Source organism: Mytilus californianus, unplaced genomic scaffold (genome assembly GCF_021869535.1).
Source record: "Mytilus californianus isolate M0D057914Y unplaced genomic scaffold, xbMytCali1.0.p SCAF_5, whole genome shotgun sequence".
Taxonomy (NCBI): domain Eukaryota; kingdom Metazoa; phylum Mollusca; class Bivalvia; order Mytilida; family Mytilidae; genus Mytilus; species Mytilus californianus.
In genome coordinates, this window is record NW_026262701.1 from 70,486,705 (window position 1) to 70,514,173 (window position 27,469).

Here is a 27,469-nt window from a genome sequence, read left to right on the forward strand (position 1 = left end):
TATTTTATCAGTCCTTTAATAATAAGTATATCTTTTTCTCACTAGTTTAAAAAAAGTATAAATTACTAAAAAAGTCAAAATGGAAAGTAATATAATTAAACAGGTTTCAGATCTTTTTTCTATAGTATTAAACACATTATTAGTTTCACCTTCATCATCAACTGAAATTAAATCGTTAATGTCATTTTATCTACCCCATTATCAACTTGTTACCTAATATTTTCTTTTTAAAAAACTGTTTGGAAGCAAATGTCTTTTGTGTGTGCACTGCTGAACAAATACACTTTACAATAAAGCTAGAGGTGATTGATGGCTTAGCAGATTGATTGTACTGGCTCCACAAAGGCGCTGTGACAGCTGATTGACAATCTCCAATGAAATTTTTGATTGATACCTTAGAAACACTGGCAGATGTCTGATGCATGGATTCAAGGACCAATACACAATTGTTTAATGGCAATTGCAAATAATAAACATTCGTGATAGAATCGATCAAAAGAATGAAGTGTCATTTATTATGTAAATAGATACCCTTAATTAGTTTTTGGCGGCGACTCGTCATTCGGGTATCTGCATTGAAAGACTGTCATTTTGACAGACGACGTGTTTGAGTGACAATTCAAGTGTGAAATTCTGTGAATATAGACAATGTCAGGAGTTAAATTTGATTTTGTACTTACATTTACATCTTTTTGGTTGTATCTGTTTTCTTCTTCCCATTCCTAACTTCTTTTTTGATGAGAATCCATCTGTTTGTTGACAGAAATATGTTTTGAATCTTACCGCACGTGAAGTGGTCGGGGCAGTGGGCTGAACTTGAAATTGACCCGGAAATAAATATTTTGCTGACTGCGCATCAATCTTTTGAAGCATTTCCTGTTATTGGATAACGATTGCTTTACAATTTAGCAAAATAGCTCACTAAGCATACTTAATGTACGTTTAAATTGAATGTTTTCGCATTGCTTTACACCACAAAAACAAAATGACAGCTCTTGTTTCCAACAAATCTAATCGATTTAGCCAGGAGGATTTATGCACGAGGTGCGCACTGGTGCCCTCCATAACAAGTATGGCGGGCGAGGTTGGACAGTTTTGGTTGGGGAAATTATTTATGTCGAATTCGATTAAAGCTGATTAAAAGCTAAACACAGACGGATACATGTGTATCATTGTATCTCCCAATTTATACTGTGATAATATCTTCCTGAAACTACTTGAAAATTGTAGTTGCACTCCCCCTAATTTTTAGCACCTTTTTTGTTCCCATGTTTATTAATATTAGTATGAACCAAGTCCTTATTGATAGAAGGTAGCTGCATGCAGAGCTTCCAACAATTTCTCTTTAGGTTAATGACCCATCCTGTAGGCCTGTGTATTATGAAATATTCAAAGTGCAATTGCATTGAAAGAGCACAGGTACATGAAAAAAAGTCATGCCATTTTGTACATATACCAAAGGGAAATTTTGCTCACAGCATTAATATTGAGCCAGTCAATGCAAATGGGTAAAAAAACGATAAATTTGCAAAATTCTGAAAATTGTGCATAATTATTGCTAGCAGACTTGTGATCTATAAAACACTGTTACTTTTTCTCATAAGATTAAGCTGTACACACCTTTCAGTGCTTACGACCCTTGTCTCCCCCCCACCCCCCCCCACCCCTCTTTTATTTTTTTAGATTTTACTCAAGAAGATACATTTTTAATCATTTTTCCATGTATAGTTTAAGTGTCTTAACTTGCCACTTGATTATGTTGATTGTTCACTCGGGTAGCAGTGGGGATAAGGCTATTGCTTACAAAGCAGAAATCAATGCAATTTAATAGGAGCAACAGTTCGAATCCCGTCCAAGGACGGTTGATTTATGTAATATTGAATAACTTAACTTAAAATTCAATTTCAAAAACACAAGATGACATTTTTTTTGTATTTTCCCATACGTTTAAATGTTGTGTTTCTTTCTTTAGGCATAGGTAGAGATGGTGAAAATGATGACTTTTTCTCTCTATAGTGTCGTAAAAGATTTTATTTAGACTCAATGCAGCATTGTTTCAGGTAACCCTTTTTTTTTTTACACTTTTCTAGGTACAAAAATTCACAGATATTTCTACGTCTTTTTGTGTTTAAACTGACAAATTCGGGAAAGAATTGACCATTTTATGAACATTTAAATAAATACCATTTTTAGCTCACCTGACCTGAAAGGTCAAGTGAGCTTTTCTCATCACTTGGCGTCCGTCGTCCGTAAACTTTTACAAAAATCTTCTCCTCTGAAACTACTGGGCCAAATTTGACCAAACTTGGCCACAATCATCATTGGGGTATCTAGTTTAAAAAATGTGTCCGGTGACCCGGCCAACCAACCAAGATGGCCGCCATGGCTAAAAATAGAACATAGGGGTAAAATGTAGATTTTGGCTTATATCTCTGAAACCAAAGCATTAAGAGCAAATCTGACATAGGGTATAATTGTTTATCAGGTCAAGATCTATCTGCCCTGAAATTTTCAGATGAATCGGACAACCCGTTGTTGGGTTGCTGCCCCTGAATTGGTAATTTTAAGGAAATTTTGCCGTTTTTGGTTATTATCTTGAACATTATTATAGATAGAGATAAACTGTAAACAGCAATAATGTTCAGCAAAGAAAGATCTACAAATAAGTCAACTTGACCAAAATGGTCATTTGACCCCTTAAGGAGTTATTGCCCTTTATAGTCAATTTTTAACCATTTTTCGTAAATTTTTGTAATCTTTTACAAAAATCTTCTCCTCTGAAACTACTTAGACAAATTTAACCAAACTTGTCTACAATCATCATTAGGGTATCTAGTTTAAAAAATTTGTCCGATGACCCTGCCCGCGAACCAAGATGGCCGACATGGCTAAAAAATAGTACATAGGGTAAAATGCAGTTTTTGGCTCATATCTCTGAAACAAAAGCATTAAGAGCAAATCTGATGAGGATAAAATTGTTCATTAGGTCAAGATCTATCTGCCCTGAAACTTTCAGACCAATCAGGCAACCCGTTGTTGGGTTGCTGCCCCTGAATTGGTAATTTTAAGGAAATTTTGCCGTTTTTGGTTATTATCTTGAACATTATTATAGATAGAGATAAACTGTAAACAGCAATAATGTTCAGCAAAGTAAGATCTACAAATAAGTCAACTTGACCAAAATGGTCAGTTGACCCCTTAAGGAGTTATTGCCCTTTATAGTCAATTTTTAACCATTTTTCGTAATTTTTTGTAATTTTTTACAAAAATCTTCTCCTCTGAAACTACTAAGACAAATTTAACCAAACTTGTCCACAATCATCATTAGGGTATCTAGTTTAAAAAATGTGTCTGATGACCCCGCCCGCGAACCAAGATGGCCGACATGGCTAAAAAATAGTACATAGGGTAAAATGCAGTTTTTGGCTCATATCTCTGAAACCAAAGCATTTAGAGCAAATCGGATGATTTAAAAAATGTTCATTAGGTCAAGATCTATCTGCCCTGAAATTTTCAGACCAATCAGGCAACCCGTTGTTGGGTTGCTGCCCCTGAATTGGTAATTTTAAGAAAATTTTGCAGCTTTTGGTTATTATCTTGAATATTGTTATAGATAGAGATAAACTGTTAACAGCAATAATGTACAGCAAAGTTAGATCTTCAAATAAGGCAACATGACCAAAATTGTCAATTGACCCCTTAAGGAGTTATTGCCCTTTATAGTCAATTTTTTACAATTTTCATAAATTTTGTAAATTTTTGTAAATTTTTACAAAGAATTTTCCACTGTAACTACCGGGCCAAGTTCATTATAGATAGAGATAATAGTAAGGAGCAAGAATGTTCAGTAAAGTAAGATCTACAAACACATCACCATCACCAAAACACAATTTTGTCATGAATCCATCTGTGTCCTTTGTTTAATATGCACATAGACCAAGGTGAGCGACACAGGCTCTTTAGAGCCTCTAGTTTACAGATAAAATCATTTATTCAAAAATATTTGAACAAACTTTATCAACATGTCCTGTAAAGTTTATCAAAACAACTTTATGTACCTTTTCACATCATGTAGTGGCTCATTTAATATTTCGTTGCATTTAATAGAAAATGAGGATTTTGTGGCAAATGAGACCAAAACCTTGACAGAAAATCCACAGACTTAGTTTATTACAGATAATTTTGTTAGATCATTTAAAACATAGCTTGCTCACTTGTCTGTCCATGTTGTGCTAGTGTTTATTGTTTACAAAAAGTTCTAAACAACCTTTACAATCCAAAAAACCTTGTGCTGAGATGGCCTCTAAAGTCAAGTGCTCCCTAAAAGGTATACTTGAATAGGTCCTTAATTGCGATAAATTCTAACAAGAAAACTAACAGCTTATTAAATTTATAACAAAACAATTTACAAAAACAAAATATGACGGACATGAACCGACGACAACCACTGAACTACAGGCTCCTGACTATGGAAAAACACATAAAGAATTTGTGGGGTTATCCATGTTTGTGAGTGCTCAAGCTTCCCCTAATCTGAAACAGTGGTTTAACAGCACTCATAAGAACAAACTAAAAATTATTTGCAACTGGCTTAATTTAAAAGATGGGTTCAAAGCACAAAAAAAACTAACATAACATTCTCGTAGACTAAAGACCCATAAATAAAGGCATTATAGATACTGTAAATAGCAAAAAATGTTCAGCAAAATAGGATCTACATGTATACAGTCATGGCTGAAAATCATTAATTGACACCCAAAAGAAGTTATTGCCCTTGAAATATTATTTTTAACCATTTTATGCATTTTGCAGAAACCTTAATAGATACAGAGAAATAAAAGTCATAGATGTTTAGCACATCGATCACAATAAGATCTATAAACAAGTCAGAAAAGCAGAAATTGTCAAATAACTCCTTATAAGAGTTATTGCCCCTGAATAACCATTTTTGCCCATTTTATGTATTTTTGGATGAAATATGATAGATAAACAGCAACAGTGTTGAGCAAAAATGTTCAGCAAAATAAGACAACATTGGGGAAATTATCAACCAACTCCTAATAGGAGTTTTTCTCCCTGAATGATGATTTTTGCACATTTTTTACTTTTTTATAAAAAAATAAAGTAGATAGAGATAAATTTTTAAGATGCCAGTTAAAACTACTGAATTAGACTTATCTATAATGGTTTACTTTTACAAATTGTGACTTCGATGGAGAGTTGTCTCATTGGCACTCATACCACATCTTCTTATATCTAATTATCACATGTTTTTACTAACATGAGCAACAGGACGGGTGCCAGATGTGGACCAGGACCTGCTTACCCGAGATCACCCCCAGTTTTTGTTGGGGTTTGTGTTGCTCAGTCTACAGTTTTCTATGTTGTTTTTTGTGTACTGTTGTTTGTCTGTTTGTCTTTTTCTTTTTTGACCATGGCGTTGTCAGTTTATTTTTCGACTTATGAGTTTGAATGTCCCTTGGTATCTTTCGACTCTCTTTTAAGATCTACAATTAGGTGAACATGACCAAATTGTCAGATTCCTAATAAGATCTACTCATGTTATTGCCTTTAAATGACGATTGTTGACTAATTTTATAATTTTGCCAATTACATGTATTTCAAAAACTTTAAGAATACATGTATGAATAAACAGTTAACAGTTAGAATTATCATCAATACACGATCTTCAAAAATATCTCTAACTATTAGATTTACAAATAAGCAAACATGATTGCAGTAAACATGGTAAAGGTAAATATAAATTACTTAATTTTTGATGTAACACGTTTTCGGATTGGCTGAAAGTTTTTTGTCTATCAGCTCATAGACATAGTTTTGTCATGTGACTGTGACATCACCAATGTTTTTTTATGATTTTCTCCTTGAAAATGGAATTAAGAATTGAATTATTATAAGATGGTTGTAATATTTTTACAGTCTATTCGGGTTATTCAGTGTTCATCACATTTTTTATGTTAGTCATTCCTTAAATATCAAAATGGCATATTTTTACTAGGTGAGTGATTCAGGTTTTTGGGAGCCTCTAGTTTAGTGTGTAGTGATGTTAACCACCTTTTTTCTTTTACTAATGTACGTTTTTTGAATCAAATATGAGGCAGGTGCTACCTAGTAAACTCCCTAAGATTATTGGTATTTAGCAAGTAGCTTTTGCTTGTCAGTTTTACTTGTTGTCATACTTTTTGGTAATCAGGTATACAAAAATTGTGGAAAATTGTATGCCCTCTTAAAAATGGTGTAATCAGATACAAAATTGTATGCTTCTTAAAAATGGTGTAATCAGATACAAAATTGTATGAAATTATATTGTCGTTTATGATGTTTTAAGAAAAAAACCCACAATATAATTGCCTTCCTTTGGAAAACCAACAATTTTTTTGGTAGATTTTTTTCATAAAATTTGTTGATTCTTTAAATACTTATTACCTAATTCCTCAGTAATTATAAAACAAGGAAATATCAATATTCTTTATAAAGAATTCTTAGAAAGAGTGACAAGGTCTCTTGGGGATAGTTGTCTCATAGACTATCATCCATATTTTTTTAAAGAAAGCTGTCAAAATATTTATCTAGGAGATTTTTTTTGTATTATTAAGGAATGACTGTAATATAATTCTAAATTCCATTTTAAACCGGAGTAAACCATGAAAAAACATTGATGACGTCACGGTCACATGACAAAATGATGTCTATGAACTGATAAACAAAACAACGTCAGCCAATCAGAAGACGCGTTACATCCAAAATTAAATTATTGAAATATATACATCAAAAGAATAAGAAAGTATGCACTGCATGCATGCATAAACTGTTTGCTAAAATCAATTATGAACACACAGTGACACACACACTGAAAGTTTTGTTGTTTGAGGTATAACTTTAGGGTCCTTAGTTGTGTTCTGAACCCAATCTTACTGTTGGTTTCCAATTTAAGCCAAGGTATGAACAGACATTGCTTTATATGTAATATCCTTTATTTCTAATTCAATAGGAAAAATGAGATCAACATAGTCGCCAAACTTTTTTAGTTTTCATTGACAGAACATCAGGTACATATACAGCATATGAAATCAAAGGGGCCTCTGTGGCTGAGTGGTCTTAGTAGTCCAACTACTGTATCACTAGCCTGTCAACACTGAGGTTATGAGTTCGAAACCCTCGTGGGGCAGGTGCACTCAACTCCAATCTTAATTGACTAGGATTGTCAGTTTTCCTACCGAAGGTCGTGGTTCTCTCCGGGCACTCAGGCTTCTTCCACCAATAAAAACTGACCGCCATAAAATACCACAATAGTGTTGAAAGTGGCGTTATACACCAATCAGTCAAATCAATCATGAAATCAAAGGATAATGATTGCTTCTATTTGGCTAATCTTCTTGCCTTAAGGGCCAGTGTGAGTTGTTCCAATCACTTATGGGGGCCTTGTGAGCGAGTGGTCTAAGTAGTCCAACTACTTTATCACTACTGGCTTCCTCCACCAATAAACTCTTGACAGTTATGAAATAGCACATAGTGCTGATTGCTGAAAGTGACATTAAACACTAATCTATCAATCAAATTCCTTGGAATCCATTGTCTGTTCAAAATCGTCCATCATAGATTATAGGGGTGAAATTGTCCTATATTTTGTAAACCAAAATAAAAAAAGAACATTGCATGGTAAAAATGTTCCCAATGTCAGATTTGCCTACTTCTAATTAAGGGCTATTACATTAAAATAAATGAGGGAGTATAGGATGGGAAGTTTTAATTTTGGACATGGGTCATTTATGGTGTTATATCCATTTGATCTGTGCATATTTTCTCGAAGAAATCATGTTGGTTTTAGGAATATAAAAATAAGAAGATGTGGTATGATTGCCAATGAGACAACTCTCCACAAGAGACCAAATGACACAGAAATTAACAACTATAGGTCACCGTACGGCCTTCAACAATGAGCAAAGCCCATACCGCATAGAAGTCTTTTCTACCCTTCCACATCTGTTTTAATAGAATAGCTCAAATATCAAATTTTTAGAAAACTCCTTTTTATATGACCGCGTCTTATATTGGTATGACGTTGGCGTCATCGTCGTCGTCCGAAGTCACATTGGTTTTCGCACAATAACTTTAGTTTAAGTGAATGGATCTCTATGAACTTTTACCATAAGATTCAATACCACAAAAGGAAGGTTGGGATTGATTTTGGGGGTTATGGTACCAATAGTTAAGGAATTAGGGGCCAAAAATAAGCATTTTTCTAGTTTCCAGACAATAACTTGTGGAACGGTGTATGGATCTCTCTGAAATTATACCACAAGTTTCCATACCACAAAGGGATGGTTAGAATTTGCTTTGGGGGGTTATGGCTCAAACCGTTTAGGAATTAGGGGCAAAAAAGGGGGAAAAACAAGGGTGTCCTGGTTAATGGACAAATGCTTTAGTACAAAACATAATTAAAAGCAGTGTAAGGGAGGTAATTCAAATACATCATTTGAATTACCTCCCTTACACTGCTTTTAAATTATGTATAAAGTAATGGTTAATGAACAAGACAATTTAAAAGCAGTGTAAGGGAGGTAATCCAAATACAACGTTTTGATTACCTCCCTTACACTGCTTTTAAATTATGTTTAAAGAAATGCATATTTATAAAGGAAGACCAGTAAAAATATCTACAAATGTTGCATCTTTTTTTTTACAAAAAAATCCACATGAAAGATTTGACACCATATTTTAAATTCTATTATAAAATAGATTAAGTTAGCACTATGGTAAATTTAAATGGGTAATTATGGTTGCAAACTCCATTGGAAATTTGAATTGAGATTATGACCATATCTTGAGGGAAAGAATTTTAAAGGGGCAAAAGGGGTTGTGGGGGGTCAATTTTTTCTCATTTCAGATTTCAGAAATTAAAAAGAAAAATTCTCCAAATAACTTTTTTTGCACAAAAGCAAAAAATTGAATATAAATTCAAATCATATAACCAATTCTAAGTTCATTGACGACAGTTATTCTGTGTCAGAAACCTTTTATGTGTCAAATATTTAATTACAATCCAAATTCAGACCTGATATCAAGCGTGAATATTGCGTCCATTTTTGCCCCAACTGTTCAGGGTTGTACCTCTTCTGTCGTATCCAGCTGCGCTCGGCGAAGCAATTTATTGTGAGTTGTTGCCGTTGAATGATGATTTTGGTCTTATTTTTGCATTTTTGTCTGTTAACGTGAAACCTGATAGATAGAAATTAAGCAAAAATAATCAGCTATACATGATTTATAAAAATGATATAATGACCAACACTATTAATTAACTCATTATAGGAATAATTGCCTCTCTAAGGATTTTTCATTGATTTTCATGTTTTTGCCTATGATCTTAAAAACTCAATTAGATAAACAAAAATGTAAACAGCAGGAGTTTTATTATCTTAAAATGACACATGAATGACAATTTTTTACCAATTTTAGTGTTATAACTTATTATCTTGAAATTCTATTAGATAGACATGACAGACAGAAGCTGTAAACCAGAAATACAAGATCTAAAAAAATGCCAAATTGAATGAAAACATTAATTGACCCATAAATAACAATATGGATTCATTTGAGTGTTTCTCCCTATAAATTTTGTGAATATAACAAAAACATTTCAGCAATACATTACAAGATCTTTAAAAAAAAACATCAATAGTAGTTATTGCTCTTAAAAAACAAATTTTAGCTATTTTGCATATATTTTACATGTATCTTGAAAACTTTTAATTGATACACAGGAACTGTTAACTGCAAAATGATCAGCTGTACTAGATCTACAAAAATACATTTATGATTGAAATCATCAAGTCACTTTGGTTAAAGGTAACCTTGACCTAATCTGACAATTTGACCAATTTAAGTGGTTTTGACTATAATTTTTGAAATTTTAAATCCATAAGGGCTATTCCATTAAAATGTATGTGGGAGGGTAGGAAGGGAAGTTTAATTATTGAATGTGGGTCATGGGTCTTTTTTCATTATGCGTCTATTACCATTATGTAAAATTATCTAAAAAATGGTTCTTGTTTGTAGGGATATTTTAAAAGTCCCTTCCTACCCTCCCACATACATTTTAATGGAATAGCCCTAAACACAGTCTAAATACATGGAATACAGCAAAAATTAAAAGGGATGCATGATGTACAAAAATGTAAATGATGACTGAAAATCAAAAGGCTTCTTGTAGGATTTATTGCCCTAAATAATGATTCTTGCCAAGTTTTTGCTTATTATTTAAAAACTATAATAGATAGGCCAAAAAAGACAACAGAAGAAGTAGATAGGAAGACTGACAACTCAAAAACAATGAATTATAATAGGTCAGCTTGTATTTAGTATGCATGATGAATATAATGATTGTTACAATGTTGGTGTAAATGAAGATATCTGTTTTACAGGGTTTATCTGACCTTGTCACCTTGGCCTAATTTTATGGTTCATTGGTCAATTTTAAGGTTTTTTATTAGGTCCATTTCTCAGATATATTTGGTATATAGAATAATTGTAAGGAGATGCCAGCTGTCTGACCTCCTTTTCATGGATCATTAATAATGTTAAGTTTATGTAGTACTTGCAGTAAGACCTTGATCTAAGACTTTCAACATAAACAATAATTAACATAGAAAACTAAGACTTTGGTCTAAAGATTTGATCAACAACCATGTAACTAGATTGATTGGTTCATCTGTTAATAGCAGATAATGCCATTAAATATAATTATATTACCTTCATTTTCTAACTTAATTTTCACTTTCATTGGAGTTGTACATGTTGTATTTACCACATTTGTTAAATGTTTTTTTTGTAAAAATAAATGGGGAACAAGGTTTTCTTGGTATTCATAACTAACCTAATTTCTAATTGTACATCTTGCAAAATGCAGAACACAACATTGGTTTTAAAAGGTGAATAATTAAATTGAGAAAACAGCATATTAGATGTTTGCCATTAACATGATTGATATTAATACCGGTAATTGAAGATGCAGAAAATGGACATGACTAGTTGCTTGATTATTTGCTCTTAAAACTAAGTTAGCTGTAAGAAAAACCAGTAGTTAGTCATGCAAACTAATTAGTCATTGTCATTATATATATAAGTATATTATTATTTTTGTCTTTTTTCAGACGTAATTGTGATGGACACGACAAGTATTGATGATGTGGATGATTGACCTCTACCTTTGGCTTTGACCTTTTGCATCAGTGTTGTCGTAACTACCACTAACTCTGACAAACTTGACAGTTCCTTAAAGAGTGAGTGATTGTTTGTCACGTTGAGTAATGGCTGTCATTCTGCAAGGGCTTAAGCGAAAATCTGTCAAACAGATAGCTTCTTTACATTGACAAAGACTGAAGGATATATATTTTTTTTGTTCTGAACTCAACTTAGTACGAGGATCTTCATGGGTTATATATTTATGTAGGAAAATAGGAAGAAAGCTTTTGAAACATGGAAGATGAATAAGTACACCACAATACATATCCTTGATTCTGAAAGCAGTAAAACATGTTTCTGCAAACTTTTGACATTACAAGATTAGACAATTTAATCAATATTGCATTGAGGGAAATTACTCTAGCACTTGTAGCAAAGAATACATTATCATACATATTATCATTGACATAGAACAAGGTGAAAAATAAAAAAGTTTTTTATTTTTTTTTTTATTTTTCCGGGTCAAGTTCATGTATATTTTGCAATTTCAAATTTTAAAATGTGTGGGTTTTATTTTAATGGTACTTCATATATAATTATAATAAATTAAATACCATTGAATCTTAATAAGTTATTTTTCAATAAAATCAGTAAGAATATACATCATTGGTTCAAGGGGAGACAACTCTGGAAACTTAATGTGTTGTGATAAACAAAATTGAAACTGGCACTGTCATGACTGTTGTAAAATCAGAACGAGGAGAATGTACCCTGAAATTATTTTTTTTAAAAGGGGTGGTAAAAATCAATGAAATAAATTATATTTTGACTACTGTAAATTCAGAAATTATTGCTTGCATTTATTATTGTGATTTTCTGAAGAATGGACAAAAATGTGAGATTAATTATTATGATTTCAATGCATTAAGATATATGGATTACATATCAGAATGCGAGTTCTTATTATTGCGATGCTCACCTAGTTGCATTATTCGCATTGATAAAAACCTCGAATTTACAGTATCTGAAATGTGCTCATATGGCTGCTTGAGTATTGAGAATTTCACATTTTGAAAGAACGACAAACTTGTTCATCATTTTAAATGAGCACTGATAGTCTGATTGCTGTTAACCAGTCTCTAATTTGCAGAGCACACTTACTATCCATGTGTCGTTCCATTTTCATTATTTCAGATCTTTTGAAGCATATTTATCTTCAATAAAATTTTTAAAGCAATTTTTCAAAAATCTTCCTGGTAGCTTTATTGGTGTCAATATTAATTTTTATTTGATACTTCTGCTTTTACTTAAATGACATACAGAATCTATAGCAGCCAAACCCTATTTTCCTTAAGGAATGTAAGATCACAATTGGCTTCAGTTTTCTGAAACTGCTGAACCTCTTCATGCTTGAAAAACAAATGGAAGTTCCCTTTAAGAATTCCTTATTTTGTTTGTTCCATTCAGATGAAAAATATGTTTACTAAAAAAGTCCTGATTAATTTCTTTAAGAAATATTGAAAAAATTTGGAGAAATATCTGTTAAAGAAAGAGGTATGTTAAGAGCCAGTATTTGGCCCTTGAAATTTAAAAAATTGAAAACAAGCATTTCAAAATTATGTTAATTTTATTTGATATAATTTACAAATGAACAGCTTAATGTGGTCATGACACTGTTGTGCAGTAAGGTCACATGTGATGTCCCTATATGACTCATAAACATGTTGAAATTTACGTTCTGGTAATTCACCTAAAATTACCATTTAGAGTTATACTTTTTAAATTTTGAATTCAAGGGGTCAAAAATTTGGCCTTATCTTACCTTTTCCTTTAATGAAATGGAATTATTTTTACTGAGTTCATGAATTGTCCAGTGTTCACATAAGGCATACATACTAAGTGAGTAGTGCATATTTTAGAATCTGCTTAGCTAACCTGACTTAAAGTTTGATTTATCTGTTACTATTATTTAGAGCTAGTCCTCCATTGTCATCCAACAACTTATTAACAAATTTTCTCTTCTGAAGCCACACAGCTAATTCTAACCAAATCTGATTATATCCCAGTATATCGATCTAAAAATAAACATGACAAATGTTATTAAAAATAGAACATGCAGATAACACTCAAAATTTAACATATTCTATGCAGTTCATTACCTCTTTGGATAGAAAATTAGATTAAACATTGATGATTTGGTTGCCACTCTTTCTAGAAAATGTTTTTTTTTTCAAAGCATTTTAAATGAGTCATTTAGTCCTGAAAAGTTTCAGAGACAAGACTTTATGAATAAGTCCTGATATGGTTCTCTTTCAAATTTAGGTTGGCATACTAAATGCCAAACAAACAAGATAGTTATCCTTTCATAAATAGTAATTTTATCTTCTATATCCAGCCTCCATTTCTTGATGTCCAGTTGTATGATTTTAAACAACCAAATCTGCATAAGATGTATCATAAAATGCAATTTTTAGCAAAATCTCTTTTAGTGTTGTTTATGTAGAGTTTTGCTTTTTACAGAAGATAAGGATGATTTATTTAGTTTTAAAATTACAAAATATACATATATATGCTGTTTATACAAGGCAAATGAAACTTGTAAAGGGAAATAACCTGCCTTCTTAAAAGAGGCATTGTTGCAACATTTATACTGATTATTATGTTTCATTTCAGATTTGAAGCCATGGATGAAGATGATGATATGCACATTTGTTTGGTTTGTCAGGCAACAGTGGTAGGACTTATAAATTACGTCAATCACAAAAAGTTTGAATGTCCTGGAAGAAAAAATGCAGACAAAGGTGGAAAGACGACGAAACAAGTGCAAGCTGTACCCCAACCTACATACACACAAGGGGAGACTACTACTCAGTCTTTTATGCAGTTATTATCACCAACTGATAGTCAGTACTCACAATCTCCCATGTTTTCTAGTCACCTAGATAGTCCAGCACAAATTACTACCAGTCAACAATACCTAGATAGTCCAGCACAAATTACAACCAGTCAACGATACCTAGATAGTCCAGCACAAATTACAACCAGTCAACAATTGTCTCAGTCACCGATGCTTACCACTAACCAACTGTTTTCTGTGAGCTCTTCTCCAAGCCACGGAGTAGCTTACACAACTCAGATCTCATTTAGTGATGAGATTGGCCCTGTGATGTCATTACAACAAAATACTGATCTTCCATCACCTCCTGCATCCGGTATGAACAGTAATGAAAAGGTGTCTACATCCCAGACATCAAACCAAAATTCAGCCATCCAGACCAGCAGATTAAGCAGCTCATCATCACAAGTAACACAGTCTCTGACAGTTGATGCCAATGAGCAGTATTTAACACTTCCTTCAGGAGGTTTTAGTCCCTCTGGTAATGTTGTGAATCCAAATGTTGTCATGAGCTCGGAAGGGTCCGATTTCTTTTCTTCCTTAGCATTGCAAAAGAAAAGTGAAAAAGTTGAGACACAACAGAATGAGAATAAGGATAGCCTGACAGCTGACTTGCCAATATCTAACATACTCAATAGTTTGGACTTGTATGATGAAGATTTAGATTTTGTGTTTGCGGATGACAATTTTCTGCAAGATGCTTTCACTGACGAATCTGATGACGACAGTTTTCCTCCACCCAATCATACTCACGGAAAGTGGAAACCAGGAGAGGGGCCTTCACATCACTCTAAAGTTTTATGGCAGCCAGGCCGAAGACCAATGCATCCATCAAAAGGGAAATGGAGGCCTGGTGAAATGCCCGGAAAGGCAAAAGGCAAGTTAAAGTCTCATATCCTGGCAAGACAGCAAGAAAATGCAAAAGTAGAAGAAGAGAAAGCTCAAACAAGAGTAGCCTATAAGAAAAGAGAGGAATATAAATGCCAGTATTGTGACATAACATTTTCTAACAGGTTTGTTTTTTCAAGCCATTGCCAGAAACCAGAACATAAGAGAAATGTTTCAAACTATGATAGAATAGAAGAGGCTGTCAAGAGTCTTGAGGTAATAGAATGGAAAAATGATACCGATGAAAGTAAGAAAATTAAACTTGACGAAATAAAAGAAGAAAGAACAAGTCCGGATAATGACAATAGGGAAGTTTTGGATGAAAATAAATCTGTCGAAGTTGAAACACCAAGTAGTGAAGCAGAGGAGAAGAAACATGAACCTCCTATTTATGTATGTTCTATCTGTGACAAAAAGTTTAATAGCAAATACACTATGGCACGTCATCTTTTGTCTACTTACCACAAAAATCATACAAAAGGAAATCCAGATACCATCAAAGTTTTAGAACAATATCACAAATATATAGTATGGCTAAGCCCTTATCAATGCACAATTTGTCAATTTTATTTCAATAGAAATGATGATTTCATGGAACACTTGAAGTCTGAAGATCATCAATTGCAGTGTGAGAGTCTTGATGGTGAAATAATGTGTAGCATTTGTAAATTTTGTTGTCACGATAATGGCTCTCTTCTTCAGCATATTGAAAATAATGGCATACATAAGCAAGCTGCAAAGAAAGGATGTAAGCCATGTATAATCAAAGAAAAGAATTACGATACTGTATGCAAATATTGCAAGAAGAGTTTGCATTCTAAATTACATATGAAAAGACATATGAGAGCCCAACATTTCAAAGAATATGCAGAATATGAATCAACATGCAAATTATGCAACAAATTTTTCTTCGATACTTACACATACAAACGTCACATGTCCACGGGTCAGCATAAATTACGAGCAGAACAAAGAAAGGCATCAGGAAATACTGCTCCTGAAGAAGAGCCAGAGGTCTTCAATGAAGGAGTTAACAGGACAAGAATTAATCGAAAAGTTGAAAAGCCATATAAATTGGCGAAAAAGAATACGAAGAGTATAAATAAAAGCTTCAAATGTGAATATTGCGACTTTGTTGCATCACAGTACAATGAGCTGAGACCACACTACATGGAAAGTCATGCAAACCATGTGTTCGTTTGTGAATTGTGTGATTTAACTTTTATAACAGAGAAAGCACGAAAAGTTCATTTTGCTGGAATCAAACATCAAACAAACTTGAGAAAATCTGAAGGAAATCCTACCTCACTGATTCTGCAATGTGATTATTGTGATAGAAGATTTGAGGACGAAAAATTGAAATTATTTCATACAGAAGTTTACCATTTACATCCAAATTCAGAAGAGTCTTTGAAAGACAAACTAGGCCGGGGAGATGTGACATCTTTGATGTATCGCGAATTCCTGTCAACAATTGATCAAGTAGAAGATGAAAGAATTCAGTGTCTGGAATGTCCGAAGACCATCATGAAGGACTACATTCTTGAACATTTACGGTCACATTCAGGGGACAAGCCATATAAATGTCGTTATTGTAGTTCAGGTTTTGCAGCACCACTTTCTCTGAGAAGACATTTAATGTCACATGTAGGTTTGGCCGATAGAAAATGTGAAATTTGTGGTAAAGAGTTCAAGAAATATGGTTCTTATCGAGAACATATGACAAAACACTGCCTTGAAGAGAACAATGCTAGCAAACTAATTTGTGATGTTTGTGGACAGGAATTTCTATTACAAAAACAATTGAATACACATATGAGAAGACACGGAGAGAAAAAGTTCAAGTGTACCTATGAAGGATGTCGTTGGGCATTCTATTTATACAATGAACTTAAAGCTCATTATAGGTCACATACAGGTGAGAGAGCTTATCTTTGTGACATCTGTGGATATGCTGCTGGAACAAAAAATCGTCTAAACCGTCATCATCACACGCATACTGGAGAAAGAGCCTACCATTGTGAATATTGTAATTACAAGGCTGGAACACGAACTCATCTCCGCAGACACATGAGAATACATATAGGTTCTAAACCATACAAATGCCCTTATTGCCCTTATTCTTGCAATACACATGAGAACATTAGAAAACATATATCCAAAACCAAGAAACATGCTGGACTGCCAATCTATCCATGTAAATTTTGTGATTATGGCACGAGTAATACTGTTGATTTCCGTTTTCACTTAGAACAGAAACATAAAGGAGAATTCAATTTTAAAGCAAGCGATGGATTAGCTATCATTGCTGGATTGTACAAAAAGGATGACGATCCAGACAAACCTTTAGAAGGAACAGAAATATTCCAGGTACGGGAAAGAAAGATCAAAACTGAGAGGCAGCCTCGTCAAAAACAAAAGAAACAAGCTATCCATTTTGCAGATGCAAAGTATGATATCCCAGGAGAAACCAAAATTGAAATTAATCAGTATCAGGTAAACAATGAAGATTTCGACAATCAGACGGAAATAGTGGATGTTCATGTTACACATGAGCAGTGGCCAGCCTACACAACACAAGCAAAAATAACACCAATTTCATCAGACATGCAGTCTTACCAGAATGTAATTGAACCGAGTTATTCCGGACAGATATCTTCTGTTGGATATTTTATGCCAGTTACAACATCAAATACTGTCACTGTAGAAAGCTCATTGATTCCTCAACCTCCTGCCTTACAAGTTGATGTTGTAGCTAATGGTATTAAATTTCACTATGATTAAAGTAAGACAAGAATTCTGAAAGCAGAACATTCCAGTTAATAGTTGAGATAAAAAAGGAATGAAATAAAAAGGAATTTTTTAGTGAAAATTTTACTCTTATAACTAAAATGTATAAGCAGATATTTTGGGTATCAGATGTGTGACATTATCATGATTATAGGTAGAATAGAATTGAAACATTAAGATGCTTGTTTTAATATAGAAATTATGTTACCAAGTTTGGCTGTATTTTTTGTTTGTTTGTTTGTTTGGTTTCACCATGTTTTTTTTTTATTATTTTGTTGATTTTTGTTGATTTTGTAATTAAAAAACAAACCCTAGTCCATGAAATACATGTTCAAATAATGGCAATAAGTAATTGGCTCCATGTTAGCTTAATTGTTCACCTAAGCATTGTCATCTTTAAATAAGTTTTGCTGAAAATATTTAAAATGTCACTCAATCCCTGTAACATCATACAGACCTCAGTGTGGTAAATTTTATGAAGAACTTTTGAAAGCTCTATATACAAATTACGGGACTGCATCTGGTCTATTACTATTGGTATTGTAGCATATTAAAGGGATAACATTACTTTCTAACTTTCATCAAATGAGCATTTAAAAAAAATAAGTTTGAAGAGATCATTTTATTATATAACACACTGCAATCAGGTTTATTATTTACCGTTGAATATGAATTTAATGGAATAGAGGTTATGTTTAAGACTGTTCTATTGAAACATACATGAGGGGATGATATATTTATAGCAAGTCTTAGAAATGATCGAGCCAAAAATCATTGTTATGTGGTGCATGGAAAATGATGTTTGGGAATAATTGGGTACCAATAAATATAGTGTCTTTAATCTATGCAATAGCACAGAGAAAATATACTTATATAAAATGAATTAAGATAATGTGTGTTTTCCAAATTTAAGTAAGGTATAAGTAGTACCTCATGTACCCTTGTGAGAAACATTTATCAATTCTGTCAATTATTTCAAGTCTGTACCATGTGTACAGACATATGAACATAAACATTTGTTGATCAAAATATTCAATTTTTTACACAAATGTTATTTATTCTCTTAGGTGTTTATTTTCACTTTGATGTTTGTGTAGATCAAAGATGCATTAATTAATTTTTTTAATAGATATTTCAGACTCTCCTGCGACTAATTTCCCCAAAAAAATAAAGAGAAAAAATACTTGTAAGTCATGAACATTTTAGTATAACTTGGATTCAATTTTTTTTGTAAGATTTTTTGTGGAAAGAGCTCCTGAGTGATAGGCGATGAGAATGTTAAAATAGCTCCTATGGCTAAAACCGAGTGGAGTCCCTGATGTATGTTTAGATAGAACAACCCTGGAAAATATTTTCTGATATCGCAATGTTTTTATGTTAATGCACACACACAATAGGAAAAATATTTTTCTTTAAAATTAAAAAGTTTGTTGGCTGCAATTATTAATTACCGTATGCTAGTGAATATGCTTGAAAATTATATTTTTTTGGCTCAATTTTTATACTTTTGCTTGAAAGAAGTGGCTTATTGTAGATTTAATTTGTTTTAAATATGTTGAAATCAATTTCAAAAGGGCATTTTCAGAATAATTACGAGTTATTTATAGACTAGGAAGCATTTATCATGTTTATATTATATAAGGACTTTTAAGGTGCTATGGTATATATGTAACAATAGGTTTATCCTAGAGAATAATTATCTGTGGTAAAAAAATTAAGGCAATAAGTAATGCTATTTTTGTTATTGGCAGGGTTTTCACTAAGATGAGTCCATGAGATAGACTTTTAAAAACAAGAATGAGCCTACTACTTAACAGATGAGTCCCAAGCTGCAACTTATTTCTTTGTGTTAGGGCTTTGATTATGTTGTTATTAGTATTGTCAGAATTGAGCACTGGTCATGACCAGAAATTGTCCAAAAAGATAAAGATACAAACAAGCGACTTGGTACAGGCACAAATTGTGGTGAGGTTAAAGCAGTTTTATGTGGGCAATACATCCCCATTTTTTTGCCTATTTAGACCATATGTCTTTTAAAAGAAAGATACACACAAAAAACCTCCACATTTCAACTACCAACAGGATGACCACTGACTTGATAAGAAAACAAATAGCACATAAAAATAATTTGGAAAGTAGGATGAAAATGTGTTTGCCACTAGTGAAAGCTAGCTAAAGTAGCCATGGCTGTGCCTGTTCATTCATTTGTACCTGCATTTTGTCTATGCAAAGTTTGTCAATGAAACAAAATATTTAGAAACTTATGGCATTCTGCACCTATTTTAATTTTTTTTTCAATGAATGTACTTGTTTCATGCACATATAAATATATAATTAAATGATATAGAATGAAAACTCCTTGCCTAACCATTTTTCTTGTGATATTAATAGTTTCATAAGTGATTTACTTTCTACGGAATTCAATTGCTAAATGAAATGATTTTTATTAAATATGTATTTATTAATAGTTTTATTTCAAAACAAGTCGAAAACATCAAATCAGTGAACATTTTACTGTTATTTTGTTATTTGTTTAGATTTTCAATGTCATCATGTTATTGTAATTGTCTTTGGAAATACATACCATGTACTGGTATTAAAGCATTTTGACAACAAACAATATGATCCAAATTAGGACAAAGTATGGTAGGGTTACTTTTTGGCTAAAACCTTCATAATTTTTCAAAATTATCAGATTTAAATCTGAAATTTTTGTTTCAAAAGTCAAATGATTATGCTTTTTAAAGTCCATCTCTTTCTTTATACCAAATCAGTGTTTCATGTTAAAACTCATCTGCCCAAGTAAATAAAAACTTTATATATTCAGAAGACTATGAAATCACAGCCAAATTTGCAAACTTTGTTGGAAAAAAGTATGAGGGGATGTTTGACAATTATCTGTGTTATGCTATTTCATTGGCAGGCTTATTCCACAAATAGTTTGTGAACTCATGAGTATCACACTACTTATACTTCTATTTAATATTTATTTGTTTGACATACATCTGAACGGATTTTTTCAACTATGAAAATTTTACTCAAAAGTGACCAGAAAATATGGAATGAGGCTTTGGCCAAAACTTGTTCTTATCATACCATATAAAAATAGGAAGATATTGTATGATTGCCAATGAGACAAATCTCTGCCAGAGACTAAGTGACGTAGGAGCTTAGAGCTATTTTCCTAATGGTTGCAAAAGTTTGGTTGGCTTGCTTCCTTTGTTTCAATAAATGTTTGCTCAAGCATTGTAATTAAGATTGACATCTGCAATCAATAGATAGGCGGGACTTCAGCTTGTATACATTATACATTTGTACTTATAAATGTAATTGGATGTTCAGTATAATGCAGAGTATAATGTATACAAGCTGAAGGCCAACCTATCTATTGATTGATGTCAATCTTAATTACAATGCTTGAGCAAACATTTATACAAACAAAGCAAGCAAGCAAACCAAACCTTTAAACTACAAACACAGGAAAATACAGCCTTCAACATTGAGCAAAACCCATACTACATAGCAAGCTAAAACAGGCAAATAAAAGGTTTTTTTTTATAGTACCAATAGTTTGAATTGGCATGTATAGGCTTGATATAAAACAAAATCGAGAATTTTCCTAAAAAGCACTTATAATATATCAAAAATTTACGAATTTTCTTCTTAAAGGGAAGGATACCATATATATTGGTGCTACAATATTCATGCAGGGATGTTTTATATGAATGTGTGTATAATATTGCTTAATGATACATTGTAATGTGATTTAGTGTGCTATTATTATGTAATTTTTATATAATTTTGCTTACATTTTTTGTTGATTATTTGAAAACCATGAGGACTTTTGATTATGTGAATAGGGAAAATGAAAAAATTACATCTTGCACAGTATCAGTTAAAGCTGTTTATGTCTTTTGTTATTATGTATGAAAATTAATCATTATTTAAGGATTGGAGACTGCCATTGAGGGCCTCATTTATTGTGAAAATTTTGATTGTGAAAGTATGAAAACAAATTATTAATGAGAGAATGATAACTGTGAATTATTTGAAATGAATTATGATTTCAATTAAAGCGTTAATTGCACAATAAAAATATCTAAAAAGGAATTTATTATTTTTTGTTTCAACATGGAGATGCCCTAAGAGCGATATATAGTAAAGTATTTTCATACACACATGTGTGATGTATATGTATATGCATGAAATATTTGCCACTGGATAATAAACAACCATCAATCATCATCATAACTTATCTATGGCTTCTTGTGTGCCATCTTTTACTAAGTTGACATCATCTCTTTGCCTCATTCACACATTACAACTCATCACTATCAAATTGATGACCAAATATAAATTCATTGTGTTGGGTAGTACCTGAAAATAGTGATACGCAAATATTTGAACTGACGACCGACTGAATAGAAAAGATGAATGCAGTATAGCCTTTCGCTCTTAAAATGGGTTCACAAAAGCATGCAAAACATATACCAGAATAAACAGGTATACAATATCATGAAATAACAAATATCCTTGTATACAGAAATGAAAAAATATATCTACCAGAATACAGGCTCGCAATAACCTAAACATGATGATACAACATGTATAGGGGAAATACAGGAATACAATAGCATGAAACAACATATACCAGAGAATACAACAACACAATAACATGAAACAACACATATCATAGCATGCAAAAACACAATAGCATGAAAAAAACGCATACTAGAGCATACATGAACACAATAGCATGGAACCACGTATACAAGAGCATATAGGAACACAATACCATGAAACAACAAATACCACAGCATATAGGAACACAACATACACTAAAGTATACAGAAACACAATATCATGAAATAACATATACCAGAGCTTACAAGAACACAATTGCATGAAACAACATGTACCAGAGCATACAAAAACAAAAAAAGCATGGAACAACGTATACCAGAGCATAAAGGAACACAATAGCATGAAACAACATAAACCACAGCATACAGGAACACAATAGCATGGAACAACGTATACCAGAGCATATAGGAACACAGTAGCATGACACAACACATACTAGAGCATACAGCAGCACATAATCATGAAATAACATATACCAGACCTTACAGGAACACAATTGCTTGGAGCAACATAAACCAGAGCATACAGCAAGGTAAAAGCATAAAATAATATATACCAGAACATACAGCAACACAATATCATGAAACAACATATACCAGAGCATACAGGAACACAATAGCATGAAACAACTTAAGTGAGAGCATACAGGAACACAATAGCATGAAACAACATATAATAAACCATACAGGAACACAATAACACGAAACAACATATACCAGAGCATACAGGAATACACACAATAACACGAAACAACATATAGCAGAGCATACAGGAACACAATACCACAAAACAACATACACAAGAGCATACAGGAACACAAAAACATGCACAAAATCCAATGTAATCAGCATACAACAGTATGAAACAACATATATCACAGCATATAGGAACATAATAGCATGGAACAACGTATACCAGAGCATATAGGAGCACACTAGTATGACACAACTTATACTAGAGCATACAGCAACACAATATCATGAAATAACATATACCAGACCTTACAGGAACACAATTGCTTGGAGCAACATATACCAGAGCATACATGAAGTAAAAGCATGACACAATATATACCAGAACATACAGCAACACAGTATCATGAAACAACATATACCAGAGCATACAGGAACACAATATCTAAACAACATAAACAAGAGCATGCAGGAACACTATATCATAAAAAAACATATACCAGAGCATACAGGAACACAATGATATGAAACAACATACACCGTAGCGTAAGGAACACTATAGCAAGAAACAACATATATAAGAGTAAACAAGAACACACTATAACATACAATAACATATACAAGAACACAATAGCATGAAACAACATATACCAGAGCATACAGGAACACAATGACATGAAACAATATACACCATAGCATACAGGAACACAATAGCAAGAAACAACATATACCAGAGTATACAAGAACACAATAACAGGAAATAACATATATAAGAACATAATAACATAGAACAACGTATACCAGAGCATATAGGAACACACTAGCATGAAACAACATATACCACAGCATATAGGAACATTATAGCATGGAACAACGTATACCAAAGCATATAGGAGCACACTAGTATAACACAACATATACTTGAGCATACAGCAACACAATATCATGAAATAACATATACCAGAGCATGCAGGAACCTAATGACATGAAAAAACATACACCATAGCATACAGGAACACGATAGCAAGAAACAACATATATCAGAGTGAACAAGAACACAATATAACATAAAATAACATAAACAAGAACACAATAGCATGAAACAACATATAACAGAGCATACAGGAACACAATAGCATAACACAATGTTAACCAGAATTCTGAACATACAGGTACAGAATATCATGAGACAACATATCTAGAGCATACATGATCACAATAGCCTGAACAAAATTCAAGGTAATCAGGAACACAAAAGCATAAAATTACATATACCAGATTATACAAGACAAAAACGGTATTCTCATATTTTATTTAGCATAGAAACATGCACTTGATTTAAACACATAGTCCTTATACATCTAAAACAATGTAACTTCCAATGTATTATTCAATTTCAAAAGTAGGTAGTGTTGTTAGCTGGACAATGTTGCAGTGCAGGTTATGGGTATATCCATTATTCATTAATATGTTATCATCCTGAAAGTGAATGCACTATTTCTGCTGAACGTTTAGCCCCCCCCCCCCCCCCCCCCTGAAAATCAAATGGTCGTTCACATATAAATTGCTTTTCCAATACTGTTGATGATCGTTGATATGATCAAGAAATAATTTGCAAAGGACCATAATCATGAAGCAAGTAGAAAACGGTTTGTACTCCAACAGATGCTCCACAAACTGCATATAAAATTTGATTGAGAGAAGATAAAAATAAATCTTATATCTTAATGGTTCTATACACGAGTATATTTGGAGGGGAAAAATAAGTCATGTACTATAGTACTTTTATTGCTAAATGTTAACCTGTTTATTTATATGCGATACAAATCATGATGAGATCCTCAAATTATCATTAAAAAAAGTTGATAAGAAGGACTATATGCTCCAGGGAGCATCAAAAGTCACACATCTAGAAACCAAAGTTATTACCAACAATGTATCCAGAGCCCCAATTTGAGAATCTTCTTCAAACAAATTAGCCCGGGGTTCCTTGGACCATATGGTAAACCCCACATAGTGTCACATTGCAATTGGTATTGCTAAAATAAAAAAAAAAGTTACATTTAAAGTAAACAAACATTTCCAAGATTTACTACTATTTAAGCAAGTTACCTTGTACTTTGAATATTGACTCCATAATCGATAAGTGTTTTTCCCTTCCCTATATTTTCTATTTCATTCCAATCCAGCAAGGATAATGCAAGTTATCATCAGGAAACTATTTTTTCTAAAAGTTTTCGTTTTTAGAAAAAGTGACTTTGAACTTTGTTTTTTTTTCAAATATTATGGCTTCGATTATTACTTATAAGACATTATTTGTCTGAATGTGCATCTGGTGCAGTTTAAATTTGTAACCTTAATGTTATTTCATTCCAACAAAGTAAGAGAAACTCAAGTTACAATCTGGAAACCATATTAGAATATTTTATTTTAGTAACAGTGATCTTGAACTTTGGCCATTTGACCCTTAAAGCGATAGGTTTCTCCCCTTCCATATGTCTCCAATTTATATAAGTATCACCAATCAAGCAATGGAAACTCAAGTTAGCCACTTGTTTCGGCACACAAACAGACTGACGGACAAAAGAAGTTGGCCAATGCTTATATAATCTGAGAAACACACCTTATTACCAAAACTAAACAATGAGGTCAGACAACAATTCCATACACCGAATACAGTTGACCTATTGCTTAAACAGAGATAACTTTAAAACTTAACATTGACTACTGAACCATGAAAATGAGGTCAAGTTCAGATGAACTCTTCAAATCTGGGATGTACACTTTACTATCATTCCATACACCAAATATAGCTGATCAATTGCTTATAGTATCTGATACTAGTAAATGGACAAAACTAAGAAAACTTTACACGTGCATTGACCAATGAACCATGAAAACAATGTCAAGGTCATATGAAACCAGCCAGACAGACATGAACACCTAACAATCATTCCATACACCAAACATGGTGTCCCTTTGACTTTTAGTATCTGAGGTATAGCCCAAACAGGAAAAACTGAACATTGTTCAATTTACCATGAAAAAGGTCAAGGTGAGATAAACCTGTAAGATAGACTTGTACACCTCTTAATCAATCCATACACCAAATACATCTGATGTATTGCGTATAGTATCTGAGAAACAGACCAAACCACAAAAAATAAACATTGACCAGTGAACCATTAAAATGAGGTCAAGGTCAGATGAACCCTGCCAGACAGACATGTACACTTTACATTTATTCCATTCACCAAATATAGTGGGTTTTTTTTCTGCTTATAGTATCTGATAAATAGACCAAACCGAAAAAAAAACTTAACATTATCAAATGAACATAAGGTCAAGGTCAGATCCGATCTTGTCAGTCAGCTTTTCTCCTCATTTGGCGTCCGTCGTCGTCGTCCGTCACCTTTTACAAGAATCTTCTCCTCTGAAACTACTCGGCCAAATTTAACCAAACTTTGCCACAATCATCATTAGGGTATCTGGTTTAAAAATTGTGTCCGATGACCCGCCTGCTAACCAAGATGGCTGACATGGCTAAAAATAGAACATAGGGGGGAAATGCAAGTTTTGTCTATTATTATGAAAACCGTTATAAATAGAAAAAATCTGATAGAAGCAAAAATGATCAGAATGTTAAGCTCTTCCAATTGTCCTTCTACGTCAAAACTGTCAGACGACTTCTTATAGGAGTTATTGCCCTTAAATGACAAATTTTACCACTTTTTTTCATTTTTGCCTATTATCACGAAAACTATTATAGATAGAGAGAAACTTCAAATTGCAAAAATGATCAGCAAAACAAGTTCTACAAATAAGTCTGCATGCCATGGTTGAAATCGTCAGTCGACTCCACATTAGAGTTATTGCTCTTTGGTAACGATGTTTACCATTTTTTTGCGTTTTTGCCTTATATCTTAAAAATAATAATAGATAGATAGAAACCTAAATAAGCAAAAATTATCAGCAAGACAAGATCTACAATGAAGACAAATATAGATGAAATCGTCCGACGACTCCTTATTGGAGCTATAGCCCTTTAATGACGATTTTTACGATTTTTGCGTTTTGCCTTATATAATAAAGATTATAATAGATAAATAGACACTTTAAATCACGAAAATGATCAGCAAGGCAAGATCTCCTAAAAAGTAAAATTTGGCCGATATAGTTAGTAGACTGTCACTCTTTATAGAAGGGATTGTCCTTAAATGAGGATTTTTTTTTACCCTCTTTTGTGTTTTGAGCAAAAACTAAAGAAGATAGAGAGAAACTAATCAAACTTAATTACCAGCAATAAAAAATCAATGAAATAAAGATTTTTGTCATGAATTCTATTCTCGTCTACAAT

General features: G+C 32.7%; 3 protein-coding genes across 4 annotated transcripts in view; 1 reads left to right on the forward strand and 2 right to left on the reverse strand.

Annotated features, from left to right (window-relative positions):
* Positions 1 to 825, reverse strand: part of LOC127701272 (teashirt homolog 1-B-like) — a 74,520-nt gene extending 73,695 nt beyond the window's left edge. Inside the window, exon 1 of the mRNA XM_052205107.1 lies at positions 681 to 825. Coding sequence (XP_052061067.1) covers positions 681 to 720 — 40 coding nt within the window. The 5' untranslated portion in view covers positions 721 to 825. The remainder of the gene's footprint in view (positions 1 to 680) is intronic.
* LOC127701343 (plasmanylethanolamine desaturase-like) overlaps positions 1 to 27,469 on the reverse strand; it is a 429,461-nt gene that overhangs the window by 383,468 nt on the left and 18,524 nt on the right. The gene's annotated exons all lie outside the window — the stretch shown is intronic.
* LOC127701267 (zinc finger protein 62-like) lies at positions 863 to 21,886 on the forward strand. The gene is made up of 3 exons (XM_052205100.1): positions 863 to 936; positions 11,172 to 11,300; positions 13,876 to 21,886. Exon 3 carries the CDS (start codon positions 13,886 to 13,888, stop codon positions 17,768 to 17,770), a length of 3,885 nt encoding a protein of 1,294 aa, XP_052061060.1. The 5' UTR covers positions 863 to 936; positions 11,172 to 11,300; positions 13,876 to 13,885; the 3' UTR covers positions 17,771 to 21,886.

Excerpts from the sequence above, each read along its gene's own strand:
- LOC127701267 (XM_052205100.1), top strand. The coding sequence starts at position 13,886 with ATGGATGAAGATGATGATATGCACATTTGTTTGGTTTGTCAGGCAACA.